Here is an 11,544-nt window from a genome sequence, read left to right as displayed (position 1 = left end):
TCCGCCCAGTGATTTCCCCAGCCTGTTTGCGACAGCCTCAACAATACACAACTCTCATCCCAAATCTAGAGCTGTATCTTGCTCAGTCCTCAAGCTGAGCCGTGAGTCTGCAATCATGATGGCAGATCCGTTTGAAGTACGCATGCGCTTTACCGCGCAGCTACAACACTTGAATGCCTCAATCACTTCCTCCCAGAAAGCCGCACACTATGCGCTCAAATACCGCGACATGGACGAGGATCTTCACTCATGTATTCTAGAACAGCTCGAAAGAGTACGTTCGTCGATTCAACATCATATCGTAAACACACTTCTGACGATTATGGTCTCATTTAGAATAATATGAACAACAGAGCTAATATCATGTATTTCATCGAACAATTCTGCGAAATGGCCACGAAGGAAGACCACGCTCCATACGTCCGCATGATACAGAGGGATATCCTACGCGTAGTGGATGCCGTTGCTCCACCGGATGGCTCGGGGGCTGCAAATGTGAAGCATGTTCGGCGGGTTCTGAACGGGCTACAAAGCAAGGAAATCCTCTCTGCGGAGACGGTGGCGGAGATCGATGCCGGTCTAAAAGAACGTGAAACGCACCCAGCGCATCTTGATCTGGAGGCTGACGAGGGGGTGGAAGCAAAGAGCGGGACTCCGCGGGGCTCCAGGGGGAGTGTTCGTGTCGACAAGAGGCAGATTGAGCAGAGAATCGAAGAAGACCGTGAGCGAAACAAGCGACTACGAGAGAGTATGTGGACAGTTAGCGGCGATGATGGTGACGAGCTCGGGAAGTTTTGGGAAGAAACCAGTGATATTGGCGAAGACGATTTCCTGGCTGCGAATGAGGAGCTCATGGAGCGCCGGCAGATGGTTGGTACGAAGTGAAGGTGCTTTCATTAGCTTCTGTGATTTTGCGCCCTGGCATCGGTCTTTGGTTTTATTGAACAAGGATCATTGTCCTCGTTGACTAAGCGCTTTTGCTTGGGTTTGGTGAGACAAACAAAGTCTGGCAGTCTAACGGTTTTGAAAAGTATGTGCACCTGGTGTTTGGTTTGGCGTTTACATTTTTCTACTGCCTGGGTCGTGGGTATGGATGATACCATTTACTTGAATTGCATATAGGATACCATATCCCAATTGATGATTTCTCGTGCAGACATTTCTCCAGTATTGCTAGTATTGCAACTGAGATATTCCGTACTCACTACCTAATTAGGACAAAATCTGTTGTGATCTCAGGGGAAAGATGGGCAGAATGATGCTGTATCAGCTACACATACGTAGCCTACTGAGGACCGGATGCCATTCCGATAGATCTCGATTCTATAGACGACTATATCAACTATCTTGAGCGCTTCTTCTTCTCTACTCATGGGTAAAGCCTTCAGGGGCTAAAGGAGTTGGTGATCCGGCCAAGCCGCTAGGCGATCACGTGTCTCCTATAGATTCATATCACTCCCCTTCGTTCAATACCCCGAAACGAATGAAATGAAGCTATACTAGCTTCCTAAATAGGAAATAAAGCAAAAGCATAGAACTGATGTGTAGGGGTGTTGAACACCTTTATCTTATCAGTCTGAGGATCTTGATGTTGTATCATAGAACCTTATTTTAACTCCAGCTGCAACATTCTGATCAACTGCTTTAAGCTATCAGCCTTAGTTGCCTTGGTCAGTCCATCTGCAGCCATTTCAGATGTAGGGACGTAGAATGGCTTGATATCGCCATGCTCAATGAAATCACAAATAGCATGATATCATACGCGAATGTGCTTGCTGCGTAGGTGATTGACTGGATTAGATACTAACGCTAAAGCACCTTGATTGTCAATTCCCAATCGGGTTGGTAGTTCGCTGTCAACCCCTATATTGGTTGGCTCTTTAGGACACTTCCGGATAGCTGCTAGGAAATATCTGATCCAGATAGCCTGCTTTGATACCTCTGCAGCTGCGATATATTCCGCTTCGGTAGTAGACATAGCGGTGATAGGTTGCTTCCTGCTACACCAACTAATCGGTCCGCCTGCCATCATAAATACATAAGCACTCATTGAGCGATAGTTCATAGCATTCCTGTATAATAAATCTGAATAGCCCACTAGCTCATCACTCCCCTTTGCGCTGTACATAATACCATAAATAATAGTTCCCTTAACATAGCACAATAGTTGTTTTGAAGCTCTGAGATGGACATCTCGGGGATCTGCAAGGTACTGACTCAATCAATTGACAGCAAACTATATATCTGGTCTGGTACCACCAGCGAGATATATGATTCGTCCAATAATCTTTCTAAACTTGCTGTACAGATCACAGGTGAGCTTCCTAGATAATCTATCATCCAGATCAATACTAGGGCTGAATAAAATAGCTTGGGATATTGATTCAGTCATTCCAAATTCCTCTAAAATAGATCATGCGTAGAACTCTTGGTCAAGCTGGATAGAATCCTCATTCCAGGTAATCCATATTCCCAGTATCTTTTGTGCAAGTCCTAGGTCTTTCATGGGATGAAAGCGCTTCAATTGATCCTTTATAGAATCAATATCTTTAGTATCCTTACCAAAAACAAGGATATCATCCACATAGAGCGCTATAATGACTCCCCGGTCATTGATAAAGACTCCAGGATCTGCAGTGCTTTGTCTGAATCCAATCAAGGTAACATATCTCTTGACCTTCTGATTCCAGAGATAGGCAGATTGTCGGAGACCGTACAATGACTGTAGGATCTTATATACATCATTTGGATCATAAGAATTGGGACTAACACCTTCCAGAATCTCCATATAGATCTGCTTATCAATTCTTGACCCAACATAGGCATTTGTTGCATCAAGCAAATGTGCTTTTAGGCCATAGGTTACTGCTAAAGCAAATAGGATTCGGAGACTTTCTAATTAAATGACTGGGGTAAACATATCTTCATAGTCTAATCCCTCACATTAAGAGAAGCCTCTTGCCACTAGTCAAGCTTTAAATCAATTGATTTGTCCATCAGCTGAGTGTTTGATATCAAAAACCCATTTGGTTGATACCACAGCTTGATCTTTAGGCCTTTTAACATATCTCCAGGTCCCAAATTGAATCAGATTATTCAGCTCCAGCTTAATTGCTTCTTTCCATTTAGCTCCATAGATGGGATCATTGACTGCCTCTTTATAAGTCTTCGGAATAGGGATCGTACGCCCATTAAGCTCCTCATTAGCTTTGGCCTTAAAAGCATCCTGATCACTGAGGTAAAGCTCTAGTGCTACAGCTAGATTAGCCACCTCATTGATTCACTGCTGTTCTGCAGTAAGCCGCGGAGAAGGATCCTTGTCTGCCTCCCTCTCTTCTCTGCGGCGCTGGGCTCGTGGCTTTCGCCCATAGATAGCCTCTGTCTGTTTCGACTCAATAACTGCCTGAGTAGGCTTCCGAATTCGGCTTGGCCGTGGTATATCAGAGGATTCAATTGATATCGGGAGTGGTGATAGTGATGGTGCAATTGGCCTTATTGGGCTTAGTTAAGCAGACCGGTCAGATCGGCTTATCGGTGATTCAATCTCTGGATCCTGATTGGTTGAATCAGAATTCTGACCACCTTCAGATCTCATTCTGCTGCTTTCAACTTCAGCTTCATTATCATCAACACCACGCTCACTAACAGCGCGCTTATCAGCAGCGCCTCCGGTGCTTGTGTTGACTGCGCTGCCAACGCTTCCATCTTCATTATTTGCACCATTTCCTGAGCTCTCTGTAGGCGCCTCAATGATGCCTCCCCCAGTTCCTATACTAGGAACTCCCAAATCCCTTTGGAATACAGGTTTGTCCCTGATATCTCGAACTCCTGATTCCTTGCTGATGAAACCTCGCTTATTTTCCAGGAATATAGGATTTGTCACCCAGTAGATCTTTTGATCTTGCTTTGCCATAACCAGATAATGGTTTCTGCTTGACTCATATCCTATAAATACTCCCTCAATAGCTCATGGTTCCATCTTATCATTGGTCTTTCTATAGAACCATACTCTAGAAAACGGGATTCGAAGCTTTGATATCTCTGGAAGATGTCCTATCCATATCTCAAAGGGTGTTTTCTTGGTACCTCACACCCGGACTGTTCAATTTCTAAGGTAGATGGCCATTCTAAGCGCGTACGGCCAATACTCCTTAGGAACATCTGCATCTATCAGGATTGCTCATGTCATCTCTAGAAGATATCTATTCAACCTCTCAGCCACACCGTTCTGCTAGGGCGTATCAGGCTCTATGAATTCAATCAAAATGCCTTTCCTTAAGGCCTATGGCTCCATTACCTTGAATTCCTTTGCATTGTCAGTCCGAATAACAAGCAGTTTGACACCTTGCTCACGCTCTACCTGAGCTAACCATTCCTCTAAGATAGCTCTCACTGTAGCGGCTTCCTGATCCCTTGTCAGATAGATCCATGAGAACCGTGTACAGTCATCAGTCAGGGAGAGATAATATCTCCATCTCTCATGAGTCTTTGCCTTACTATACGGACCCCAAAAGTCCATATAGACTCGCTTCAAGGGCCTCGATACCCTAGGGACTGTCTGATGGTTCTGTTTCTTCACACTCTTTGCCTGTATACATGTCTCACAGATCTTCAATTCCTCAATTACTTCTTTCTCAGGAATAAGCCCCATTCTCTTTACCATATACTTAAACCTGGCCTTTCCTGGATAGCCTAATCATCGGTGAAGCAGTTCCCAATCTATCTGCTTCACAAGCCTTGCAGATTCTCTTCCAGGCTTCTCAAGCCTCGTGGCTAATGCATTCTTACTTCCTACCTAACCTAGGTAGCTTATACAACCAATATTATACCCTCTTGCTAGGATATCTCCTCTTCTCTTGAAGAATCGGTATTTCTTTCTTACATGCTTATTCCATATACCCGCATCCTGCAGTGCTTGGATTGATAGAAGAGTCTGTCTCATCCTAGGCACATATAATACATTCGAAATCTTTGCCACTTTCCCACTGCTCAATAGAATTCTCATCGTACCTCTACCGGCAATTTCTATGGATTTCCCAGCTGTTCCTAAGCTGCCTCCATATCTCTGATCTAATGACTCAAATAGATCAATCTTGCCGCTGCAGGTGCTTGTTGCTCCGCTGTCAATAATAGGGTCATCGCTCCCCTTTACTCGGTAGGCCTTTTCATTGCTTTCCTTAAGCAAATACTCAAATCAATCACTGATTTGTTCTTTCAATTGAACTCGGTAGGCACCTTCAAACGCCCTATATGCCCTTTCTCTATAAACTCAGTGGGCACTATCACTGGCAGAACTCCTGCTGCAATCACTCGAGCTACTATCGGTATCAGATCCTTCATTAGCCGTACGGGCCTTGCCTCTCTAGCGATCTCTATAGCCTCTGCGGCCCTTATCTCTGCCCTTTTCTCTATGGCTTCTCTTTAAATCATGATCCTTTTGTCGTCCATTTCTCTCATCTTACTCCTTATCTCTCTTAGGAGCCTTGCAGTCTCTTGCAAAGTGGCCTATCTTACCACAATTAAAGCATCCTTTTCATTCAGCTCAGTTCACAGCTTCATCAGCTATCTCTCTTGTACTAGTCCCCAGCTGTGACTCTTTCTACTGCAGTCTTAATAGAATCAATCCTCGCTCAAGCTTGATATTGCTGAATAGGGAATCTCTCATAGTCCCATATTCCTCAGGCAATCCATTCAGAAACATGGTAAGTATCATTAGCTCATCAAACCTATGTTTCTGGTTGCTAATCTCATACAGATCAGCATTCATCTGCTCCAACTGCTGGAGGGATGCCTCAATATCAACTTTGGGGTCTTTCTTCCATTGGATAATCCTCTGGACCAATATAACTGTATCATACTCAGTCGTACACTCGTACTGACTCATCAGGTATTTCCAGACTGCCCCTGAGCTTTTTAGATCTCGAACTGACGTCCTATCCTCTTGTTGGATATTTCTCTTGATATAGTATCTGGCGGTTGCATCCTGGGAGGCCCACAATAGTTCCTCAAGTAGTTTCTTCAGCTCTTCTGGCTTATCCTGCCTGCTAAGAGTCTGCTCTACTACCTCCCAAACTCCTTGTATCTCACAGAATTCCCGTACGTCTGATTTCCATGTCCGAACGTTCTGCTTCGTCAGGTTTAGTATATCAAACTGTACCAACTTTATCGGTTTTGCCTCCTTAGACTCAGGAATGGGAGTTGCCATCCTGACTACCAATTCTCTTCGGAGTTGCTCACTAGAATCTCCAGTCACTTCAACTGTCTCATCCGTCTCGGCCGCCTCGTTTGCAGTTGCCTCGTCCGTCTCAGTTGGCTCGGGTGCCTCCGGCATCTCCGGCAGGTCTTCTCAGTTGTCGGCCTCAAATACCCCTGGCACTATACTCGGCTCTCGGGTGTTCTCACGGCTTGATATATATCTCCCTGTCCTAGGGTCTCGCTCGCGCGGCATCCAACCTATTCAGCTTTCGAGACATAGTGATTCGATAGCCCGATCAGGGGTAGATAGGCAGGTTGTACGGGCCTGGCCACCTTCAACAAGATCAAGGATCAACACGCTGCGTACAGCTTCAACTCTGCTGGATTAAGCAAGGTAGTTGGCCTTACGCAATCCCCCAAGGTGCTAGGCCTGTTGGTTAGACACGACGTAGCAGCCCGGGCTCATAACCTATGTTGTGATCTCAGGGGAAAGATGGGCAGAATGATGCTGTATCAGCTACACATACGTAGCCTACTGAGGACCGGATGCCATTCCGATAGATCTCGATTCTATAGACGACTATATCAACTATCTTGAGCGCTTCTTCTTCTCTACTCATGGGTAAAGCCTTCAGGGGCTAAAGGAGTTGGTGATCCGGCCAAGCCGCTAGGCGATCACGTGTCTCCTATAGATTCATATCAAAATCAATACACTTTAGTAGCCCCACATGACACCTTTCCGCCTTCGGAGAAAAGTGGTCCCGTGGAGATCATGAAAATGAATTTCTTGAAAAAAGCGCCGAGATTGGGCGCAATAACATTTCTCCATATATGCTTGCTAGCTAATTTTTGAATCGGGTTATTTTGGGTCCTCTATGTTTTCCCACATTGTCACTGCGGCAAAGGGTCTATTTACTCGACAGGATACCGACGAAGCACATTCGAAAAAGTCTAACATTACCTTATCAGATAGCTCAATCGCTGGCAAACCGAAGATGGTCACAGCAACGAGACGACGGAAGATTTCCGATATTGTTCCGGAGGAGGAGCCCCAGATCAATGAACGAAAAGAGGTGAATGGAAAGCGCAAGTCCGGGCCCGCCGGTTCTGGGAAGACGGAAGCTCAGCGCAACAAACGGAGAAAGCAAACTAGTCTTGAAGCCACCGAAGAAACTGAGAGTGGGACTCCGGGAGAGCTTTCAGAAGATACCAAGAATACGAATCCCAAACAGGAGGCGAGACTGGCCCCGCCGGCGAAGAAGCATTTCCGATTTGACAGTGAAGAACCCGAGTTACCGATGGATGCGCAGGTAGAGGAAACGGCGGAGACACAACAGGCGAAGGACAGTGGCGATGACAGTAGTGACGACGATGACGCTCCCGAAGCAGTGGATAATTCTGCCCAGTTATCTAAGATCAGATCAGAGGCTAAAAAGTTGGAAAGGGCCCGGCAAATGTCAGTCGCTTAACCTTGGTATTCTCCCGAGATATTTCTAACCATTGTATAGTGAGGAAGAGTTGAAACGGGAGAAGAGAAAGCAGTTGGATGCGCTGCGTAAATCGCAAGCGAAAGTTTCGAAGAAGAAAGAAAAGCCCGTGGACGATCTACTATCTGAAAGCACGGAGACTCTTCAAGGATCCAGTACACAAGATGTACGACGATCGGCTTTGCCCGCACTTCTCCCCGATGATATCCTGAGTGCGGCTCCTGTCGCAAGACCTCCTACTCCACCTGCAGAAGGAAGCAATGCCGTCCAAAAAAAGCCAACCAAGTTGAAGTTCCTCGAAAAGTCTGAAAAGCGCCCGAAGGATGTAAAGATGGGCGATGTTACCATTCGAGTGCTGGACGACATTTCGCAGAAGAAGAAAGCCAAAACGTCCCTACCCCCGAAAGCCTCGAAATCTAGCCGGAGTAGCAGGCAGACATGGCTCGATCGGGGTCGCAGCACCGGGCACATCAATGGTTTAAGAAGGACAGCCGGCGGCGGTTCTGGCTTTGTACGCAAGTAGGAAGTCTGGTCGTCACCTTTAATTCCCGACTGGGGCTCAAGATTGAATAGAATCAAGTATTCTTACGACAATCACCCTTGAGACAAAGCGGAATAAGCGCAGTTAATGTCCCCGGTTGGTCTATATATCCCAGTACATCAACGTCGAGGGGTTGGTTTCACATCCTCTGCAGTGCAAAGGGTCCAGGTAGGCCTTGTTCCGGTTACAGGCTACAGCAAGCAGATCACGATTCATACAGCTGAATTATGCTTCACAAAATGGGAATTCCTGTACAGAAATGTAATGTTCAGCAAATAGGTAGATATTGAACATGGTTGTGTTAGGCGTCTGATGATTGGGCGTGAAGGATTCGGAAAAAGAATAAGAGGTTTTTTATTCATACATTTTATATATCTTCTCGTTTTAATTCGTAACGCCAAATTAAAGACATGTAGTATGCCTGAAGGGAATATAATCAACTTCATTTCTTAACAATTGAGGTACTTAAGTACTACTAACGTGATGCCCAGACCGCCGTTGACCTTTGGTGGGTGCACGTGCGAAGCCTGGAGCTTTGGTCTCAAAACCATTTCTTCACCTCCATTTCTACGGAAACCTCCTCCGAACACATTGCTCATTTTTACCCCCTTCAGCCTGACCATTAATGGCTGGCTTTTCATGAACATCCTCACCTACTACATCCAACATGGCTTCCACCGCAGAAACGACTCCTCTTCTCCCCCAGTACCAACAACAAAACCAACCATCAACATCCAATACGTCACCGCGAGCGAACCGGCGAACAGTCACTTTCAACCCTCTAACCACAGTCAGTACATATCACGATCCCACCTCCACGGCTGCCCCAGCCCGAACATTGTATTCCGGTCCTTCCTCATTTCCAAGTTCCCAAGATACCCCGCAACGGACGACTGGGCTATCCGCATTGAACAGTAAGCTCCGTCGCCGTAATAGCCATGGAGCACCGTACAGCGCAACCGCCTCAGCGCCTGTGGCATCTAAAGTGGGTCCACAAAGAACGACAAAGAAAGCCCAGAAACTAAAGCTGCTCCCTGATCCAATAACGGAGGAGGTTGTTGAAGGCGAATTCCCGTCGGACGTCTACTCCCAAATCGCACGGATTAAAGAGCCCACCGCTCGGAGCCATGCTGCAAGACTGGGCAAAGCAGACAGGGATCGACTACCCCGCGTAACAGCATATTGTACCGCTAATTCATATCGACTGGATGGAGCGATCAGATTCCTTAAGTCAAGGTCTAAGACCCGTGGAGCTAACCCGAAGCTCTACGATGAATGCGTCTATTCACCATTTGACTACTTGTATGAAGAGAAGCAAAGAAGTACATCAGATGATACTGTTGGAACCAGGAACAACTTCCAGAGGCCACCCGCTGAGCGCAGGTTCTCTGATAGCGTGGTTGAGATTGATGATAACGCTAAATCCCGAAGAGAGGACCTCATCGACCTTCAAAAATCAGCGGCCCATCAGTCCGAAACTGCTGTGACGGAAGCTCTGTCCGAAAATACAGACTTTGACACGACAATTCACACCCCGGAAGTATTTCTGTTCGATTATGGCACGGTCGTTATATGGGGCATGACACCAGCACAGGAGTCCCGGTTTCTGTCCGACGTCTCTAAATTCGCGACCTCTATCTTGAGCCCGGAAGATACACAAGTCGAAAACTTCAATTTTTACTATGCACGCGAGTATCAAGCACGGATATACAATGACTTTATTTCTCTGCGCGACCCGCGAAACCACATGATCAAGCTGGCCATCTCGCATGCTCTCGCCCAGTCAGTGAAGACCTCCCTTTTCGAAGACCTCGTCTCGGAAACGATCTCAAACACTGCACCACTGCCCGCCCAAATCGCACAGACAGGGAGCGTTAACCTCACTCGGCGACAAATCAACATGCAAGTCGGAGAACTATTCATTCTACGGATCAACATCCATCTTCAGGGCTCCGTCCTCGACAGTCCGGAACTAATGTGGGCCGAACCACAGTTGGAACCTGTCTACCAGGCAGTCCGGAGCTACCTCGAGATGGATCAACGAGTAAGCCTCCTGAACGAACGACTAGACGTCATCGCAGATCTTCTAGCTGTTTTAAAAGACCAGTTAACTCACCGACACGGTGAGTATCTGGAATGGATTGGTAAGTTATCTCTCCCGACTACCTGTAGTCATCATCACAAGTTACTAATGTGGACTCACAGTCATCGTTCTCATTGCTGCCGAGATCCTCGTCGCAGCTATCAATATCGTGGTCGACTTATACGCTGGCGTTGATTAAAGTCCCCAAGAGCAAAAGAGTTCATTTCCTCATACCCCCTAGTCTGCTTTACGGACAAACACCCCTATCTACATTTTATCTACGCTAATCCACATCTATCCTTTGCTGTACTGGTACCGGAACCGGGGCAGGCGAGTAGCATTACCATGCTAATATCTGCTATGGAGGTCACGCATCGCCATCCCATGTACTATACAAGATGACAATAGCCACACAGGCAGGTGCAAAGCCTGAACAAGTGTAATTTTATACCGGTGGACCCCTGCCACTGCTTCATCCAATACAAACATAGATATAGTCGAGTTTTACAACATGATCAGTATCCATCCCACCTATCCCACGAACTAAAATGTATTTTGCACCACCGTAATCACCAAAGACAAAAATAATAAGATAAAAAACAAACTCCCAGAACAGATCTTATTTTATCAAGTAAGAAAGGGAAAGGGAAAGGCAAACGAAACCCCCGAAAACCGGTAAAACCCCGTAGATATGAACGAACAACACAAAATAGAAAGAAGTACAAAGACTAAAATAATATAAAGATATACGCATCCCCAGAACGGATCCAAAACCCTAACTCTCTTCCTTCGGCTCCTTAGTATCCATATCCATAGGCGTCGTCGGCTCCACAGAGACATCTCCCTGACCTGGTTCTCTCGACCCGGACTCCGGGGCATGGCTTCCGCGATCACTGCCCGAGCCGGTGTTATCCTCCTTATCGTGCGCGGAACCGTTACCAGCCTGGATGCGGAACGAGGAGGTCATTTCCTCCTGCGACGGAGCGGGCGCCAAACGAGGAAGCGAAGACGATCCTGCTGCAGAAGAAGACTCAGGAGCATTATTCGCCGAAGGCGCAGCATCGTCATCACCGCCGGTATCAGCAGCGTTCGATTTCCGGGATCGCTTAACACGCAGGGGTCGTTCCTGGGGCTATAATACATAACATATTAGCTCAAGCTATCACCCAAAAATAAAGAAAGGGGGTTCACAAAGAAAGATTCAAAAAAAAAAAAAAAAAAAAAAAAAAAAAAAAAAA

General features: G+C 46.4%; 4 protein-coding genes across 4 annotated transcripts in view; 3 read left to right on the top strand and 1 right to left on the bottom strand.

The window, feature by feature from the left end:
- Positions 1-52: 52 nt before the first annotated feature.
- BDW43DRAFT_270051 (CTD kinase subunit gamma) lies at positions 53-1,157 on the top strand. The gene is made up of 2 exons (XM_032041305.1): positions 53-274; positions 337-1,157. Exons 1-2 carry the CDS (start codon positions 116-118, stop codon positions 883-885), a joined length of 708 nt encoding a protein of 235 aa, XP_031902243.1. The 5' UTR covers positions 53-115; the 3' UTR covers positions 886-1,157.
- Positions 1,158-7,019: 5,862 nt separating this feature from the next.
- BDW43DRAFT_270046 (uncharacterized protein) lies at positions 7,020-8,538 on the top strand. Its single transcript, XM_032041304.1, has 2 exons — positions 7,020-7,651; positions 7,704-8,538. Exons 1-2 carry the CDS (start codon positions 7,071-7,073, stop codon positions 8,203-8,205), a joined length of 1,083 nt encoding a protein of 360 aa, XP_031902242.1. The 5' UTR covers positions 7,020-7,070; the 3' UTR covers positions 8,206-8,538.
- A 255-nt stretch (positions 8,539-8,793) lies between these two features.
- BDW43DRAFT_32203 (YagE family protein) lies at positions 8,794-10,887 on the top strand. The gene is made up of 2 exons (XM_032049465.1): positions 8,794-10,367; positions 10,429-10,887. The coding sequence occupies exons 1-2, from the start codon at positions 8,891-8,893 to the stop codon at positions 10,503-10,505; spliced, it is 1,554 nt and encodes a 517-aa protein (XP_031902241.1). The 5' UTR covers positions 8,794-8,890; the 3' UTR covers positions 10,506-10,887.
- The window catches only part of BDW43DRAFT_32183 (uncharacterized protein), a 1,441-nt gene continuing 688 nt past the window's right edge, over positions 10,792-11,544 (bottom strand). Inside the window, exon 2 of the mRNA XM_032049419.1 lies at positions 10,792-11,438. Coding sequence (XP_031902240.1) covers positions 11,082-11,438 — 357 coding nt within the window. The 3' untranslated portion in view covers positions 10,792-11,081. The remainder of the gene's footprint in view (positions 11,439-11,544) is intronic.

The sequence above is a fragment of the Aspergillus alliaceus genome, assembly GCF_009176365.1.
Source record: "Aspergillus alliaceus strain CBS 536.65 unplaced genomic scaffold BDW43scaffold_12, whole genome shotgun sequence".
Classification (NCBI taxonomy): Eukaryota; Fungi; Ascomycota; class Eurotiomycetes; order Eurotiales; family Aspergillaceae; genus Aspergillus; species Aspergillus alliaceus.
The sequence above is the reverse complement of the archived record's forward strand: the minus strand, read 5'-3'. Positions and strand labels throughout refer to the sequence as shown.